Below are 20591 nucleotides of genomic sequence, written 5' to 3' on the forward strand. Positions count from 1 at the left end.
CAGGGAGAGAGACAGGGAGAGAGACAGGGAGAGAGAGACAGGGAGAGAGAGACAGGGAGAGAGACAGGGAAAGAGAGACAGGGAGAGAGAGACAGGGAGAGAGACGGAGAGAGAGAGACAGGGAGAGAGAGACAGGGAGAGAGAGACAGAGAGAAAGACAGGGAGAGAGACAGGGAAAGAGAGACAGGGAGAGAGAGGCAGGGAGAGAGATGGAGAGAGAGAGACAGGGAGAGAGAGACAGGGAGAAAGACAGGGAGAGAGACAGGGAAAGAGAGACAGGGGGAGAGAGACAGGGAGAGAGACGGCGAGACAGGGAGAGAGACGGAGAGACAGGGAGAGAGACGAAGAGAGAGACAGAGAGAGACAGGGAGAGAGACAGGGAAAGAGAGACAGGGAGAGAGAGACAGGGAAAGAGAGACAGGGAGAGACAGACAGGGAGAGAGATGGAGAGAGAGAGACAGGGAGAGAGACGGAGAGAGAGACAGGGAGAGAGAGACAGGGAGAGAGACAGAAAGAGAGAGACAGGGAGAGAGAGACAGGGAGAGAGACGAGAGAGAGAGACAGGGAGAGAGACGGAGAGAGCGAGACAAGGAGAGAGAGACAGGGAGAGGGAGACTGAGAGAGAGACAGGGAGAGAGACAGGGAGAGAGACAGGGAGAGAGAGACAGGGAGAGAGACAGGGAAAGAAAGACAGGGAGAGAGAGACGGGGAGAGAGACGGAGAGAGAAAGAGACAGGGAGAGAGACGGAGAGAGAGACAGGGAGAGAGACGGAGAGAGAGACAGGGAGAGAGACAGGGAGAGGGAGACTGAGAGAGAGACAGGGAGAGAGAGACAGGGAGAGAGACGGAGAGAGAGAGACAGGGAGAGAGAGACAGGGAGAGAGACAGGGAGAGGGAGACTGAGAGAGAGACAGGGAGAGAGAGAGACAGGGAGAGAGAGAGACAGGGAGAGAGAGAGACAGGGAGAGAGACAGGGAGAGGGAGACTGAGAGAGAGACAGGGAGAGAGAGACAGGGAGAGAGACAGGGAGAGAGACGGAGAGAGAGAGACAGGGAGAGAGAGACAGGGAGAGAGACAGGGAGAGGGAGACTGAGAGAGAGACAGGGAGAGGGAGAGACAGGGAGAGAGAGAGACAGGGAGAGAGAGAGACAGGGAGAGAGAGATGGAGAGAAACAGGGAGAGGGAGACTGAGAGAGAGACAGGGAGAGAGAGAGAGTATCTAGTGTGTATGTGAACTGTGTTTGTGCGTAACCGTACGTGTTGTTGTTTTTTGTTTGTGTTTTTGTGTGTGTGCATGTGAGTGTTTATGTGTGTGTCTGAGCGGGCATGTGTGTGTTTATTTGTGTGTGTTTGTGTTGTGTGCTTCTGACAGACAGCAAATTTTGTGTTAGGGCTAGGATCCTTTTTTCAGAATTTCCTCCTGACTGACGTGCCCAAAGTAAACTGCTTGTTACTCAGGCCCAGAAGCAGGGATATGCATATAATTGGTACCATTGGATAGAAAAATCTTTGAAGTTTGAGTTTTGGTACAAAGAGTCACAGTTGGAAATCAGTCTGTGGGTGCGCGACGAAGATTGAACATACTTCTTTCCGTATGAAATATTATAGTTTAATTACATTTTAGGGTACCTGAGGATTGAATAGAAATGTAGTTTGACTTATTTTAACAAAGTTAGGATTCCTTTGTTTGCATGTTGAACGAGTGGATTACTGAAAACGATGGCGCCAACTAAACTGACTTTTTGGGATATAAAGAAGGATTTTATCTAACAAAACGACCATGCGTGTTTTAGCTGGGACCCTTGGGATTGCAAAGAGAGGAATATTTTCAAAAAGTACGTGATTATTTAATTGCAATTTGTGATTTTATGAAGCCTGTGCTGGTTTGAAAAATATGTTGATGTGGGGCGCCATCCTCAAACAATCGCATGGCATGCTTTGCTGTAAAGCTTATTGTAAATAGGACAAAATCAGTTAGATTAACAAGAACTCAACCTCTCTGCGCATGGAACCCGCTTGCGGACTGAAATTCCACAACATACGGTGATTGCTACATAAATAGTCATATTAAACATTCATGAAAATACAAGTGTCTCACGTGTATCGAAAGCCTAGAATCTTGCTGATCCAACTGCGTTGTCAGATTTTAAAAAGGATTTACTGCGAAAGAATACGATGCGATTATCTGAGCATAGAGCCCCATAATTTTTTAAAATCCAGCACAGGCGTAACATAATCACAAACTGCATTAAAATTAATTGTTTACCTTTGACGATCTTCGTCTGTTTGCAATTCCAATGCTCATTGTTACACAATGAATGATCTTTTGTTTGATAAAATCAATTTTTATAGCCTAACACCAAACATTTTGTGAACCGCTTGTGTTTTCGACGACACATTCCAGGTAAATAACCCACACAGAACGTGACTTTTCCAGTCATGTTTGGTTTCACTGCAATCAACTGGTTTGTTTGTAACACAATCAAACGTGATGGGCCATTTTGCGGGAAGTATTGACAGAAAGAAACCGATTTGAAGACAACAAGTCATAACATCATTGTGCACCAATGATTTGCCCGCTGTTTCATTGATTGACTGTCTTTTAACCCAATGACCACTGATCGTCTTGAAATCTAGCTGGGTAGATAGCCAATGAGCTAAGCTAAACGGCAATACACCATGTTAATGTGTTGCAAGACCAACCCATGCAGTAAGCTTCAGCGTAAAGTGAGTCATTCGCTATTGAAGTTTCATACCGGAAGGAGCTACACATGCACTGCATTGTTTGGTGAACGCGCAGGTTCAGCTGTTTATATATCAATCATTATGGCGACTAAGTAAGGGAAAGCTAAATCTAAGTTTAGATATACAGATGTACACACAATTTTTGAATAAATTGATTGGGAATGTTAGACAGAGATTGTTGTAGGACGCTTCATTTAGCGATTGTGGAGGAATATTTTTTGAACGGGAGAGGACATCGTTTTGGACTGGTAAGTTCTTATCATGCTAATGCCCTTGTTTGAAATTAATAATATAAAATATTATTTTAAATTTAGAAGCAATATAGAAACATGTAATGTCATGAAATGTGAGATGCGTGAGTCTGCCGCCCCACCCCAACCCACTTGAAATAGCCTATTTGAGGCTATTGAGGAGAGGGCAGGACCACATCAATGGCCAAAGTGAAATGGAGACAGTAGATACAGCTGGTCTGTTGTAATATAATAGAGACAGTAGATCTAGCTGAAATGTCATAATATAAAAGAGACAGTAGATCTAGCAGGTAATAATAATATAATAATATATTCAACCTAATATATTCAACCTTCAACCTTCAACTCACTATATGTATCTGTTTATTATACCTGTTGATCCAGGGCTCATATGAGAAATTATTCTAACTGAACATTTTCTTTCACAGTGACACTGACTCCGAATGGGAGTCTTATCCGGTGTCCTGTGTGAATTTAAGTATGCTCTCTCTAATTCTCTCTTTCTCTCTCTCGTAGGACCTGAGCCCTAGAACCATGCGTCAGGACTACCTGGCATGATGACTCCTTGCTGTCCCCAGTCCACCTGGCCTTGCCGCTGTTCCAGTTTCAACTGTTCTGCCTGCAGCTATGGAACCCTAAACTGTTCATTTTTACTCTTGAGGTGCTGTCCTGTTGCACCCTCTACAACCACTGTGATCTCCACCCGGCACAGCTAGAAGAGGACTGGCCACCCCTCATAGCCTGGTTCCTCTCTAGGTTTCTTCCTAGATTTTTGCCTTTCTAGGGAGTTTTTCCTAGCCACCGTGCTTCTACACCTGCAATGCTTGCTGTTTGGGGTTTTAGGCTGGGGCTATATACATTGATTTGATTTCATAGAGTATTGAGGGTCTTCCAAATATTGAAAGTGTGTAAATAGTTACCCATGTTATTTTGTAAATGTATATATGTCACGCCTTGGTCATTGTATTTTGTGTTTTTGTTATATGTTTGGGTAGGCCAGGGTGTGACATGGGTTTATATGTTGTGTTTCGTATTGGGGTTTGTATTATTTGGGATCGCGGCTGATTAGGGGTGTGGTATAGGCTTGGCTGCCTGAGGCGATTCTCAATTAGAGTCAGGTGCTTATCGTTGTCTCTGATTGGGAACCGTATTTAGGCAGCCTGAGTTCGCTTTGTATTTCGTGGGTGTTTGTACCTGTCTCTGTGTTGTAGTCACCAGATAGGCTGTAATTAGTTTCACGTTCCGTTCTGTTGTTTTTGTATTTAGTTTCAGTTATTTCATGTACCGCGTATTTTCTTTCAATTAAAGTCATGAGTAACCTACACGCTGCATTTCGGTCCGACTCTCTTCTTTCAACAGAAATTATTATTTTTTCCATTTTTTTGTCTCCCATTTTTTTCCTCCATTTTTTGGGGGGGGTGTGTTGGAATACCGTTTTGGTATTTTGTATATAGTTATTTGTTTCAAAATGTATACCTTCACAAATTTGGCCACTTGGGTACATTTGGGCTACTTGTGTGGGACACCTGGGTGACTTCATGATAAATGTTATGTAGCACACTCATTTTGGAAGTTATCATTCTGAAACTTTGCACAAGTACTGTTGCCCTCTTATATTATTCACTGAAATTGTCTCCATCATCCTATCTGAATGTTTGTTTTATCTTGTTCGTTTTAAAGATGATACAAAAATAAAAATAAAAAACATGTTTTTCATTTTTTTATCTAAACCAGATCTATTGTGTTATATTCTCCTACATTCAATTCACATGTACACAAACTTCAGTGTTTTCTTTCAAATGGTAAAAGGAATATGCATATCCTTGGTTCTGTGCCTGAGCTACAGGCTGTTAGATTTGGGTATGTCTTCAGGTGGAAATTGCACAAAGTAGGGTGGGAGCTGTAAGAGGTTAAGCTTTTAACTGATATAAGATACTAGTATGTTCATAAATGTTGAATATTACGATTATTTATTGGAATTGCGCGCCCTCCAGTTTCACTGGATGTTGTCGACTGGTGTTGCTGACAGGACGCCTAGCCCTTAAGTATTAAAGCCCTTCTCTCTCCTATATGGGGACTCTGGTGGCCTTCTAAACCGCAAGAACCCAGAGGGACTGTGAGAGGTCCACGGTACTGCCCGTTTGTGTCTGGTCTGCAACTACGAGAGTAAGCCTACCGTATTCACGTTCATCTCCAACTTCAATGACTGGATCGACCAGGTAAAAGAGAGATAAACCATGATCTCACACACAGGTCATTACAGTTTCTCAATTGCTAAAACACAATTTCTGAAACCTTGCTCCATTTCCTCAAAACATTGAACACAAAACCTCATCTTCAAGCACTATATACATAACCTCTGACTCCTCTCGCAAAATGAAACTTTCGCCTCAAAACAGTTTTACCTGTGTTCAAAATCAAACACTGCTCTCAAATTATAAACAAAGTGATCAAAATGATACTCTCAAGCAGTCAGTAAACAATACACCGAAAAATAGAAAACACATTGTTCAAAACTTCAATTCTCAGGGAGAAGTACATTTTTATATTTTTTCTCAATTGCTAAAACACTAAAACCCATTACAGTTTTTTTTGATTGCTTAAGCACGATTTTCAAAACAGGGCTTGTGTTTTCAAAACACTACACACAATTAGCACAACCACACACCCAATTAGCAAAACACTACAGATCATTTGCAAAATTAAACACTCTTGTAAAAACGATACACTTCTTTTTAAAAACCACACTTTGTTACCATATGAAACACACACATTTCACATTACTATACTCTGTTTGCACGAGTTACACTCTGCTGTGATAAACCTAAAACACTTTTAGCACTTCTACTTCCCTATGATTAGAGTAGTCTACTATCAACAAAGTACAAATATAATGTAAATTCACCAAACACTACACCAGACCAATGTTGCAGACTGAAGAAACTCATTTATTTCTCAACACGCCCAAAATGTTGACATGGAGATTCATAATACTGTAACCAAACGTCACTTTACGTATTGTAAGATCAAAAAAATCAAATAAAAATAACTAGACATTGTCTCTTCGCCTAGCTGGATCTGGCCAGAGAATTTCATCAACATCGCAGGCAATGTTGTCATTAGCAAGACACCTTGGAAAGAAACGTCTTGAATGACGAATCCATCCGTGCATTGCTGCTACCTCCATCTGGTCACAGGCCTCCTCCATGGCTTGGATGAGGGGTACCTCAGCCTGGAGACGGAGATCATATACCTTCCACCGCCATGCTGAGAAAAACTCTTCTATAGGGTTGAGGAATGGAGAGTATGGTGGAAGATATAGGACGGTGAAATGTGGATGTTGCTGAAACCAGTTCTGAACCAGAGCAGAGCGGTGGAAAGACACGTTGTCCCAGACAACAATGTATTGCATATGATCGATTTGATTTGCTGCTGTTATGTTGTGCAATTGGTCTAAGAATGTAAGTATGAGTGCTGTGTTGTAAGGGCCCATATGGGCATGGCGGTGGAGGACCCCATTCTGTGTAATGGCTGCACAGAGTGTTATATTACCCCCACGTTGCCCTGGGACATTGACTATAGCCCTGTGGCCAATGATGTTTCTTCCCCTCCTTCGTGTTCTCGTCAGGTTGAACCCAGCCTCATCTATGTAAATGAACTCATGCTGAATCTCCTCTCCATCCATTTGTAAAACTCTCTGAAAAACAGTGTCAGGCAAAATTGTGTAGTTCAGTGTATATCTAGTATACATATTACAGTACAGTAAAAGATTATGAGACAGTATGCAAGATCACACTGCTAAAGTGAATACATACCTCTGCATAATCATGCCGCAGTCGTTTCACCCTTTCGGAATTGCGCTCGAAAGGCACTCGATAAATTTGCTTCATTTGAATATGTTTTTTTTTTAGGATGCGTGCCAGTGTTGATGTTGAGACCTGATGGATGTCGTTGAAAATGGCGTGGTTATTGACAATGTTAGCTTGGAGCTGCTTGAGTGTTATAGCATTGTTGGCCAAAACCATGTTTACTATCTCCCTCTCTTGCTGTTCTGTGAACATAGGAGGCCTTCCCCTTGTCGTCCCTGACCCTCAACCCTATGTAGAAAAAAACAGTATAAAATAGTACAGTAATTTCACAGGAAAAGGTAACAGAAGTGCTGATAGTGCATAGAATACAGTACTGTAAGCAGTTACTGAAACCGTGCAGATGTTTTTGACATGATGATATTTTTACAATACCTATTTTCCAGTCTAAATGTTCTCATCACACTTGCCACTGTATATCGGCTTAGATTTGGCTGTACTCCCAGTCCAGCCTCCCTCAGCGTCAGGCCGTGGTTGACAACGTGGTCAACCAGTGTTGCGCGGATCTCATTTGTCAGATTCGGTCCTCTTTGAGCACCTTCTTGTCTTCCTCCTCGTCCTCGTCGTCGTCCTCGTCGTCATCGTCCTCCTCCTCCTCCTCCTCCTCCTCCTCCTCCTCCTCCTCCTCCTCCTCCTCCTCCTCCTCCTCCTCCTCCTTCTCTCTGACTCTTTCCATTGTGCTTGAAGGCCGATGAACTCACCTGCTGCTTTTTATAGTGCTAATACACCTGATTGGTGTGTCTACAATTAAGCAAACGAGTGTTTGCACACCTGATAACTGTGTTGAACCAATAGGTTGGAGGGTGTGGTAATCTGACAGTCAGTGCTTTGGTATTGCACGGATGTGACTTCATGATAGATTTTTGTGTGTAATGTATGTTAAGTGTGTTTAATGTTTTGCAAATCACTGTGTGTAGAGTTTTGCAACAAGTGTGAGGTTGACAATGTGCTTATAGTTGTGCAAATATTGGATTTAGAAAAATGGCTCTGTGATGTCTTTGTGCTTATTCTGTTATTTCAGGAATCATTTCATCTACTCCAGTTCACAAAACGTTCTAACAGTCACCACAAGATGTCCTCAGTCACTCATGAGAAAAATAAAGGATTTCTATAAGATGTTTGCTTTGTGGGAGATATATATTCCTATACATTTATCTTCACACACACTTAAAAGCCCATTGCAGTTAAAATGTGATTTTCCTGTGTTTTAAATATATTTCCACACTATAAGGTTGGTATAATACTGTGGAATGGTGAAAATGATGATAATGCCCTTTTAGTGTCAGCTGTTTGAAAAGACCACCTCAACTTTCAGCCTGTTTTGGTGGCATGGAGTATTGGCCTGCCTGGTGACATCACCAGGCGATAATTTAGTCAATAGACTAATAAGAAAGAGAGTCCCACACCTCTCTGACAATAACAGCTAGTTTTCAGTTTTCCACCCCACACTCAGACACTCCCAGACAGTCCTAGCAAAATTAGTTCTTGAAAAATTACTCTTTGCTAAGAAGCAATTCTTTTCTAATAAGTTACCATTTTAATTGAAAACAATTACACTAAGGTACTTAATTGTTACCCAGAAATTATTTGCTATCGAAATAAAAAAATGGCTTTGTGGAACTTTAATAATTTCACAATTCAAAATAAGTGGTTTTGTTCATGCTGTTTACTTAATATTTGCTAATAGGAAAGTTTTGAGACATTCCTCTGGACGATTTGTGAAGATTATTTTCTTCTCGAGCAATTTGGGCCTGTTTTAAGAACAGCAAAATGTAACCCTGTGTGTTCACCCCACTACAGAAAGATAGACATCTAGTTCTACACTTTATTCTGTCAGGCATATTCTGCGAATAAAGAGGTTTCATTAAAACCCTAATATGCGTCTGGGTGAGCCAGGCTGAGGTATGCTCTCCCAACAGTCTTCTTTCATCTTCAGCTTTTGATGTGATTACACTACACAGAATTGGCAGACAGGCTGTGGATGAGAAAGCCACAGAACAAAGGCAAGGGGAAATTAAGTTTACATTTGAATTTAGTCTCTCTCTCTACCTCTCTTACTCACATACTGTATACACTCGCTTGCTCGTACACACACACACACACACACACACACACACACACACACACACACACACACACACACACACACACACACACACACACACACACACACACACACACACACACACACACACACACACACACACACACACACACACACACACACACACACACACCGACTTCCTGTGTTTTGACAGGGAAATTTGTATTTGAGGGAAGACATTGATAGGCAGACAGTATGTCATGTCCGATTAGAGCAGGTCACTGTCACACCGACTGTGTTTGTGTGTGTATGTATGTGTGTGCATGTGCGTGTGTGCATGTGTGTGCATGTGGTGTGTGTGTGAGTGCATACATGGAGTTTATCAGTGTCTTAGTGTATGTTTTCTGTGTCTATGAGTGCACATAATAGTTGTAAACATATTTTGAACCTACACATCAAGGGGTCAATTAAAGTCATTCAATACAAGAAGTATTACTTGCTGTTTGGTGTTTTCAATAAACAATAGCCCAAGCTAAACTGTTTGTGTGTAAACAAACCTCTTTTGTGCTAAGCCCAAGCAGAATTTTAACTGTCTATCCTTCAAGAATATATAGGCCTAGACTACATAAAAAAATCTATACACTGGTTGAATCAACCTTGTTTCCACATCATTTCAATGAATTTGCTTCGAACCAGGTGGAATGAATGTTGAATTGACCTCTGTGCCCAGTGTGTTATGACCATTGGACAGATCCCAGATCACACCTTTAAAATAGTTGATTGAATCTGTTGTTGCTCCGGGGTTTATCCTGCTTTTCCAGGGGAGATTTTGTCTGGCGCGGGGTCTGGTCTGAAAAGAGCTTTGTCTTCACTACCACCCCTCCCACGCTCTGAAAGGACCACAGGGGCACAGCTTGCCGCCTTGCATACTAAATGTGCAATGCCCGCCTCACCAATTCGTGCAATGACATAGCTGTTTTTCAATGTCAGGAAGTTCACTATGATGATTTTCTAGGGCGTTATATATAACGGGACAGTGTATATTACAGTAGCCTATACACCACAGTGTGTGAGATAGAAAGCCATTGATGGGATGTTCTTGGAGTTAGCCTATAGGCTACTTAAAATAGCTGAATCTCCTCTGTGCCTGAGCAGCGAGAGGGAGGAGAGGGAGAGAGGGAGTGTGCGACATCACAGTGATCCACATTGACAGTGACATCACTACTCAACTAACGGGTGGGACTTCGCAGGCTTTCTCATTCCAGCAGTGTGCTGTGGATATTGAATCACTACCTAACTGTCAGGAAAATGTGCCTGGTACTTGGTGGCAACTGCCTTGTCAAACAATAATAATGCACTTTTGTGCCTTAACTTTATTCCTGAGAATGAAACCGAATCCGTTGCAGAGTCTGCTCGATGTTGGATCTGTGCATCTGTTGATTCCGGATGGTGCGATCTGCTGAATGAAGCGGGAACAGGTGAGTGAGTGAGCGAGGGTTTGTGGGCGCATTTTCTAAGTACCTATTGGTCTAAGTTATTGATGATGACTATCATTAGAATAGAACAAGTTGAACAACAGTAGCACAAAATGTTTTTCTCCGATTTTCCCACACTGTGACGGAAACTGTAATTTATAGAGTGGTTTTAGGTATTATCAACAGTGAAATACTCTGAGATATTTTATTGCAGCATACTGTAAATGATGGTACATTGTGAGAAATTTGCTGTGTTTCCAATGGTGCTGTAATTCCACCCCACAGAATACAGTACCAAACCAAATCTATGGATCGCTAAAAATCTTTAGACCACTAGTGGGTCCGTGGTATTGTTGTTTCTGGCTCATTAACCCTTTACACTCGTGGGAATTTGGCCTATATGGATAAATTGAATTAATCTGATTTTATTAGGATCCCTGTTAGCCGAAGCCAATGGTGACAGCTAGTCTTACTGGGGTCCGATATATAACGAAAAATATTACTGACAAAATACTTGACAAATTACATACATTTACAAACATTAACATGTCGTGTGCATGTGTGTGTATCTATCAGTTACACATACATGTCAATACATGCACACATAAAGTAGGTCACATGGGGGAGAGGAGTTGTGCCATGAGGTATTGCTGTATTTGTTTTAAAAAACAGATTTGTTGCCCTTTTGCACTATATGAGATGGAAGGGTGTTCCATGCAATCATGACTCTGTATAATATTGTACGTTTCCTTGAATTTGTTCTGGAACTGGGGACTGTGAAAAGACCCCTGGCGGCATGTCTGCTGGTGTAAGTGTGTGTGTCAGTGCTGTGTGTAAGTTGACTATGCAAGCAAATTGGAATTTCCAAAACATTGTTTCTTATGAAAACAAGAAGTCTATCCACAAATCTTAGCCTAGAGAGACTGGCATGCATAGTATTGATATTAGCCCTCTGACTATAATGAAGAGCAAAACCTGCCGGTCTGTTCTAGGCCAGCTGCAGCTTAACGAGGTCCTGACCATATGAATGGATAATAATCGAGATAAAACTAGACCCTGCAGGACTTGCTTTGAGGCGTGTGGTGTCAAAAAGCCAGAGCATCTCTTTATCACGGACAGACCTCTCCCCATCTTTACAACCATTGAATCTATATCTTTTGACCATGACAGTTTATAATCTAAGGTAAAAACAATAAATGTAGTCTTCTCAACTTGCTCAACAGCCACACCATTCATTACCAGATTCAGCTGAGGTCTAGAACTTGGGGAATGATTTGTAACAAATACAAAGCTCTTAGTTTTAGAGATGTTCAGTTCCACTTTATTATTGGACATTAATTCTAAAACTGACTGCAACTCTTTGTTTAGGGTTGTGGTGATTTCACGAGCTGTGGTTGCTGATACAGATAAGGTCGAATCATCAGAATACATAGACACACAAGCTTTGTGTAATGCTTGTGGCAGGTCATTGGCAGAAATAGAGTAGAGTGCCAAAAGAGCTGCCCTACAATTCACCACATTTGACATGTTTAACATGAAAGAAGCTTCCATTAAAGAAAACCCTATGTGTTCTATCAGAAAGATACAGTGCCTTCAGAAAGTTTTCATACCCCTTGACTTTTTCCATATTTTGTCATGTTACAGCCTGAATTCAAAACGTCTACACACAAATCTGTACAAAGTATCCCATAATGACGAAGTGAAAACAAGTTTGTTTTTGTTTTTTTCAAATTTATTGAAAAAAATGATAAAATAATATCTCATTTACATAAGTATTCACACCCCTGATTCAATACTTTGTGGAAGCACCTTTGGCAATGATACCCAGCTGTGAGTCTTTCTGGTTAAGTCTCTAAGAGCTTTCCATACCTGGATTGTGCAATATTTGCACATTATTCAAATCGGTGGTTGATCATTACTAGACAACCATTTTCAGTTCTTGCCATAGATTCAAGTAGATTTAAGTCAAAACTGTAACCCACCCACTCAGGAACATTCACTGTTTCTTAGTAAGCAACTCCACTGTAGATTAGACTTGTGTTTTAATGTCTTGCTGAAAGATGAATTCATCTCGCAGTCTACAGTCTCTGGTGGAAAGCAGACTGAGATAGGTTTTCCTTTAGAATTTTGCCTGTGATTAGTTCCATTCCGTTTCTTTTTTATCCTGAAAAACTCCCCAGTCCTTAACGATTACAAGCATACCCATAACATGATGCCGACACCACTATGCTTGACAATATGGAGAGTGGTACTCTGTCATGTGTTGTATTGGATTTTCCCCAACCATAACACTTTGTATTCAGGACACAAAGTGAATTGCTTTGCCACATTTGCAGTATTTATTTAGTGCCTTGTTGCAAACAGAATGCATGTTTTGGAATATTATTCTTTTCACTCTGTCGATAAGGTTAGTATTGTGGAGTAACTACAATGTTGTTGATCCATCTTCAGTTTTCACCTATTCTGTGTGTGTGTGTGTGTGAGAGAGAGAGTTACATGATACATGCATGCTCACAACCGTGCACACACACACACACACACACACACACACACACACACACACACACACACACACACACACACACACACACACACACACACACACACACACACACACACACACACACACACACACACACACACACACACACACACACACACACACACACACACACACACACACACACACACACACACACACACACGCACAGATAGACTCTTATTGTTCGGTTGTGTCCAGAGAACACAATCTAATCCCCTCATCCACATCCAGCCCCATCCCATTCTAACAAACTCTTGTTGTCCATAGCCATTGCATAACAGTCAGCAGTGAGTTTCTCACTGTATTGACCCTATGGTATTGACCATGTCTGGGGGTGAGGAGACCGGCCTATATCCTGCACTTTGACTCACTTGTGACTGTAATCAAATTGACATTCCCTCAGTCAGTCTGTCTGTCCCTAGTTACACCTGAGGCATATTCAGGATGGTAGCAAATAGATAGAAAAGCTTTATGTAGAACAGATATGAATGCCTGTCATGTAGAATAGGGAATCATGTTAGCTCTATTCATTGCATTTCTATCTGAAACATTTTCAAAATGTTACCTCGCTGAATATACACCTGGTCTTTCAACCAGCATGCAATTCCTCCACATCAACACCAGTGGCACCACTGACAGTCTTACAGGGATGGGCAACTAGTCCTCGGGGGCCGGAGTGGTGTTACACTTTTTCTCCATCCCTAGCAAACACAGCTGATTAAACTGATGTTATTCTAAACTGAAGATCATGATTAGATGATTAGGTGTGATATCTGGAGCTGGGAAAAAAACTGTGACACCAATCAGCCCTCGAGGACTGGAATTGCGCATCCCTGTAACAGGACGTGTGTCATCCTCAATAGATCCAATACGCACCAGTCCACCAGGTTGGATCCCAAAAAGAATGAATGACTGATGTGTGAAACATGATGTGATATGATCCTTAACTCTGCGCTACTACTTTGCATTCTCCAACACTACCACAGTTCAGATCGGAAGTGAACAGACTCAAGAATTAATGTATATTGATGCAAACCATTTGGCTTTCCATACTGTATGTTGCACATGATAACCTCCAATGCCATTTTAACCTGCTGCTTTCTTCTTTTCTGTCTGTCTCCAGTCAGATGTTCATCTAATCTACTCTTTCTCCTGTACTCTCTGTGGTACCATGTGGTCTCATTTTCCCTCTCATCGGTAATAGTTTTACAGAACATTCTGGCAGAGAGCTGACAGGGAAATTGCGCCGAAAAACAGTTTAGAGCTTGCCTGGATCTTCCGTGGCGTGATGCCACATCCAATAAACCCCACCCATTCTCATTGGTATAAAATTAACTCTATTACCGGGAGTCAATCAAGTGCATCATTGCCACGACCCTTACTCAAAAAAATACCTGTCTTGATTACGATTGGCTGAGAGTGGCAGGGAGAGAGGAGAGAAGTTTGAAATGAGTTTGCCTCACTCAGTCGATGCATCATTGCAGGCCTCATTGGAATGCATTGTAGAGGGATGCATAGATCAAATCAAATCAAATGTATTTATATAGCCCTTCGTACATCAGCTGATATCTCAAAGTGCTGTACAGAAACCCAGCCTAAAACCCCAAACAGCAAGCAATGCAGGTGTAGAAGCACGGTGGCTAGGAAAAACTCCCTAGAAAGGCCAAAACCTAAGAAGAAACCTAGAGAGGAACCAGGCTATGTGTGGTGGCCAGTCCTCTTCTGGCTGTGCCGGGTGGAGATTATAACAGAACATGGCCAAGATGTTCAAATGTTCATAAATGACCAGCATGGTCGAATAATAACAAGGCAGAACAGTTGAAACTGGAGCAGCAGCACAGTCAGGTGGACCGGGGACAGCAAGGAGTCATCATGTCAGGTAGTCCTGGGGCACGGTCCTAGGACTCAGATCCTCCGAGAGAGAGAAAGAGAGAATTAGAGAGAGCATATGTGGGGTGGCCCGTCCTCTTCTGGCTGTGCCGTATGGAGATTATAACAGAACATGGCCAAGATGTTCAAATGTTCATAAATGACCAGCATGGTCAAATAATAGTAAGGCAGAACAGTTGAAACTGGAGCAGCAGCATGGCCAGGTGGACTAGGGACAGCAAGGAGTCATCATGTCAGGTAGACCTGGGGCATGGTCCTAGGGCTCAGGTCAGTTGAAACTGGAGCAGCAGCATGGCCAGGTGGACTGGGGACAGCAAGGAGTCATCATGTCAGGTAGTCCTGGGGCATGGTCCTAGGGCTCAGGTCCTCCGAGAGAGAGAAAGAAAGAAGGAGAGAATTAGAGAACACACACTTAGATTCACACAGGACACCGAATAGGACAGGAGAAGTACTCCAGATATAACAAACTGACCCTAGCCCCCCGACACAAACTACTGCAGCATAAATACTGGAGGCTGAGACAGGAGGGGACAGGAGACACTGTGGCCCCATCCGAGGACACCCCCGGACAGGGCCAAACAGGAAGGATATAACCCCACCCACTTTGCCAAAGCACAGCCCCCACACCACTAGAGGGATATCTTCAACCACCAACTTACCATCCTGAGACAAGGCTGAGTATAGCCCACAAAGATCTCCGCCACGGCACAGCCCAAGGGGGGGGGGGGGGAGGGGGGAGGGCGCCAACCCAGACAGGATGACCACAACAGTGAATCAACCCACTCAGGTGACGCACCCCTGCAGGGACGGCATGAGAGAGCCCCAGTAAGCCAGTGACTCAGCCCCTGTAATAGGGTTAGAGGCAGAGAATCCCAGTGGAAAGAGGGGAACCGGCCAGGCAGAGGCAGCAAGGGCGGTTCGTTGCTCCAGAGCCTTTCCGTTCACCTTCCCACTCCTGGGCCAGACTACACTCAATCATATGACCCACTGAAGAGATGAGTCTTCAGTAAAGACTTAAAGGTTGAGACCGAGTTTGCGTCTCTGACATGGGTAGGCAGACCATTCCATAAAAATGGAGCTCTATAGGAGAAAGCCCTGCCTCCAGCTGTTTGCTTAGACATTCTATGGACAATTAGGAGGCCTGCGTCTTGTGAGCGTAGCATACGTGTAGGTATGTACGGCAGGACCAAATCAGAGAGATAGGTAGGAGCAAGCCCATGTAATGCTTTGTAGGTTAGCAGTAAAACCTTAAAATCAGCCCTTGCTTTGACAGGAAGCCGGTGTAGAGAGGCTAGCACTGGAGTAATATGATCAAATTTTTTGGTTCTAGTCAGGATTCTAGCAGCCGTATTTAGCACTAACTGAAGTTTATTTAGTGCTTTATCCGGGTAGCCGGAAAGTAGAGCATTGCAGTAGTCTAACCTAGAAGTGACAAAAGCATGGATTAATTTTTCTGCATCATTTTTGGACAGAAAGTTTCTGATTTTTGCAATATTACGTAGATGGAAAAAAGCTGTCCTCTAAATGGTCTTGATATGTTCTTCAAAAGAGAGATCAGGGTCCAGAGTAACGCAGAGAGATGTGTGGTCTCATTGGAATGCATTGTAGAGGGATGCATAGAGAGATGTGTGGCCTCATTGGAATGCATTGTAGAGGGATGCATAGAGAGATGTGTGGCCTCATTGGAATGCATTGTAGAGGGATGCATAGAGAGATGTGTGGCCTCATTGGAATGCAATGTAGAGGGATGCATAGAGAGATGTGTGGCCTCATTGGAATGCATTGTAGAGGGATGCATAGAGAGATGTGTGGCCTCATTGGAATGCATTGTAGAGGGATGTATAGAGAGATGAATGAGTTGGTTCTCTATATTGAAGTGTGATTGAAATATCATTCACTGACACAAAAACCATCACACACTCACTCAGACACACACACACAGGCCCAGGTTGATATCAACACATCCACAAGCCTGCATCTAAACACACACTCACTCAGACACACACAGGCCCAGGTTGATATCAACACATCCACAAAACTGCATCTAAACACACACTCACTCAGACACACACATACAGGCTCAGGTTGATATCAACATATCCACAAACCTGCATCTAAACACACACTCACTCAGACACACACATACAGGCTCAGGTTGATATCAACACATCCACAAACCTGCATCTAAACACACACTCACTCAGACACACACATACAGGCTCAGGTTGATATCAACACATCCACAAACCTGCATCTAAACACACACTCACTCAGACACACACATACAGGCTCAGGTTGATATCAACACATCCACAAACCTGCATCTAAACACACACTCACTCAGACACACACATACAGGCTCAGGTTGATATCAACACATCCACAAACCTGCATCTAAACACACACTCACAGGGTCCACTACACAAACAAATAAGAATGCGCAGTTAGATTACATATTTATAATATCTGTAGATTACATTTGGACATGTTTTAAGTATTGTGGACTCTTAAGAAGACTGCTTTCAGTGTTTGAATCAAGTTCAATGACATCTATTGCTCTTAAGACACCTCATGAAGTGAATCAGCTGTTAGTGATATGGTCATCCATCCCCAGTTAAAACCTGTCGTGTGCTAGTCTGGCCTGGAGAACAGGTCCCCTTAGGAAAGAGCATGATCACCTTGAGTACATTGTCCCCTCTCCGGGAGGTCCGGACCTGGAGAAAGACTGCCCATTATCTCAGTGTGTACTATATGTTTGTGTGTAAGGCGGTTGTTCACATAGGTGCATCTACATGTTTAAAATGTGCGTGCATTAAATCTCACATTTTCCTCTTTGCTCAGGGACCACTTGTTGGGGCTAACACAAGAGACAGCAGAGTATGAAGCCCACAGCGGACCGTGGACTAGGATGTGCCAGGAAACCTCTGAGTCGGGCTTGAGTGGAACGTGGAGGATTTGTATTCATTGAACTTGAAATTTAGTGTGAACCAGGACGCTGACCATGGGGACAGAGTTGAGCACTGGTCTATCTGCATGGACCATCATGGCCATTGTGTGTAACTCTATAGTGGGCATCCTCACCCTTATCCTCTTCGTCATCCTCTACAAGGCCTGCAAGGTGCCCTCTTGCCAAGAGAGGTCAGCAGTGCTGACAGTAGCCCGGGAGCAGAAATGAGGGGCGAGCAGAAATGCTTACTGACTACAGCCTGATGATGGACGCACAGAGGAAAAAGACTTCTTGGCCAAACAGACTGCCACTGACTGTTAACTAACACAATGAGTGAACACTAAAAAAAACTATGTTTCGGGGTCCTTATCTGTCAAGTCATTCTCTCCATCGATCTCTCTATCACCCCCCTCCACACACCTCTTTCTTTCTGCCTCTCTTTGTCTCTCCCGACCACATTACGTAAACAAAAACACCAGCATAAATCCTCTTATCTCCTTGGCTCTGCTCTGGGACTGTCCATCTGTCAGTCTGTTTACACTCAGCAGTCTGGCCTCCCCCTGCTCATCTGCACTAAACCACAATCTGGGGAATGAGGAAAAGGGTAAATGAGAAAGGAAATGAGGAGAGAGAGGGAGTGATAGAGGGAAAGAGAACAGCCCTCATCTCATCAGAGACAACTTGATGTTGACTAACTGGAGAAATAATGATGCCAGGGATAGTGAAATAGACCACAAGAGACAGAGCAGAGAGAGAGATAGAGAGATAGATGATGCCAGGGACAGTGAAATAGACCACAAGAGACAGAGCAGAGAGGGAGATAGAGAGATAGATGATGCCAGGGATAGTGAAATAGACCACAAGAGACAGAGCAGAGAGGGAGATAGAGAGATAGATGATGCCAGGGATAGTGAAATAGACCACAAGAGAGACAGAGCAGAGGGAGATAGAGAGATAGATGATGCCAGGGATAGTGAAATAGACCACAAGAGAGACAGAGCAGAGAGGGAGATAGAGAGATAGATGATGCCAGGGACAGTGAAATAGACCACAAGAGAGACAGAGCAGAGAGGGAGATAGAGAGATAGATGATGCCAGAGACAGTGAAATAGACCACAAGAGAGACAGAGCAGAGAGGGAGATAGAGAGATAGATAGATGATGCCAGAGACAGTGAAATAGACCACAAGAGAGACAGAGCAGAGAGGGAGATAGAGAGATAGATGCGGAACAAAGGACGGACGTGAAAGACAAGAGGGAAAAGGATGTTTTGATGAGGTGTTGTTTACTAAAAGAACGCTCAAGGCCTGAGTTCAAAGTCTCCAGCATCCACAGATCAACTCTCAAGGGTTTATGAAAAACAACGACTGAGGGAAATGAAAGGAACACTTTCATATGTCTGTCTGCCACTGAATGGGCTCCTACAAAACACTAAAGTATTGTTATTTATAGACAAGCTTCCAAAGGAGTGACACTCGAAGAGATAATGAGACTCAATGTGACTATTTTAAAAAGTCTCCTGTAGCTAACGGTGGTGTGACGCAGAAAATCAAAATGACTTCCTGAAACAGATGGATCTACCATGTACTGTGCCATGTCATTCAGCATTCCATACATGTAATTATGACGGTGATGCTGTTTTGTAAGAATCATGGACATTTTCATTGTATTTTTTATTAACTCAATAAAATGTTTTACCTTTGTGTACCTTTGGGGATGTATATTACTGACCTACATAAATCATGTCACCACAATCAGCACAAAATAACAACCATAACATTGTGTTCACAGTGCATGATTATCCATCACAATATTGGGAGGAAAGTGCAACTATTACAATGTGGTAAAGACAGGAGCCAGCAGGTCTTGAATCACGTTTTCCATAGAGTGTGCGTCTCATTAGTGTGTGTCACTGCTGTCGGTGCTTTAAGTTGCTGAATTAGCCTGAATTATCTTTGGAAACCTATGAAAAAACAACTGTGCATGTTCTCACCGCTCATTAATATTTCAGGACCTCTGAGCTCTGCAGGTCATTCAGTGTCTCATGTTCATGTGCTCCAGCAACTCCTGATTTACAAATGAATCACTGTTACTGGAGGATACACAGTCAACTCTTCATGAGGCGCAGGTACTTCATCCAGACAAAAACTCAAAAAGTTCCATTACAGTACTTTAGAAACATGTCAAATGATGTATGGAATCAATCTTTGGGATGTTTTTAACATAAAACATCAATAATGTGCCAACCGGAGAATTCCTTTGTCTTCAGAATAGCACTGGAACGAGAGGTAACTCTGTCGGGAGCGCGCGTCATGAGACCAAGGCTCTCTGCCAGACCACTGACTCAAAGAGCTCTTATGAGCCCCTCCTTTATAGTAGAATCCTCAAACCAGTTTCTAAAGACAGTTGACATCTAGTGTATTCAGTAGGCCAAGCTTTGAAAAACTACAAACCAAAGATATCCCACTTCCTGGTTGGATTTTTCTCAGGTTTTTGCCTGCCATATACTCACATATACTCACAGACATCATTCAAACAGTTTCAGAAACTTCAGAGTGTTTTCTATCCAATATTACTATTAATATGCATATTTTATATTATTGTTAAACACCCCTTATTTCCCTCCCTTCGGAATAGTTCAATGAAGTCCATTTCCAAGTCCATTATTCTACAGATATATATATATTTTTGGGAAGTAATTATCCTCTAGGCCATTTAGTCTTTCCGAACCTGCCAGGTTTTCCTAACCTGCTCTACCATCCTTCCTCTAACCTGCAGTGTTTCCTAACCTGCTCTACCGTCCTTCCTCTAACCTGCAGGTTTTCCTAACCT

General features: G+C 42.8%; 1 protein-coding gene across 1 annotated transcript in view; it reads left to right on the forward strand.

The window, feature by feature from the left end:
* Positions 1–10145: 10145 nt before the first annotated feature.
* LOC124034508 (protein FAM219A-like) overlaps positions 10146–20591 on the forward strand; it is a 33716-nt gene continuing 23270 nt past the window's right edge. Inside the window, exon 1 of the mRNA XM_046347795.1 lies at positions 10146–10384. Within this exon, the coding sequence (XP_046203751.1) occupies positions 10370–10384 (15 nt within the window). The 5' untranslated portion in view covers positions 10146–10369. The remainder of the gene's footprint in view (positions 10385–20591) is intronic.

The sequence above is a fragment of the Oncorhynchus gorbuscha genome, linkage group LG04, assembly GCF_021184085.1.
Source record: "Oncorhynchus gorbuscha isolate QuinsamMale2020 ecotype Even-year linkage group LG04, OgorEven_v1.0, whole genome shotgun sequence".
In the NCBI taxonomy this organism is placed as follows: domain Eukaryota; kingdom Metazoa; phylum Chordata; class Actinopteri; order Salmoniformes; family Salmonidae; genus Oncorhynchus; species Oncorhynchus gorbuscha.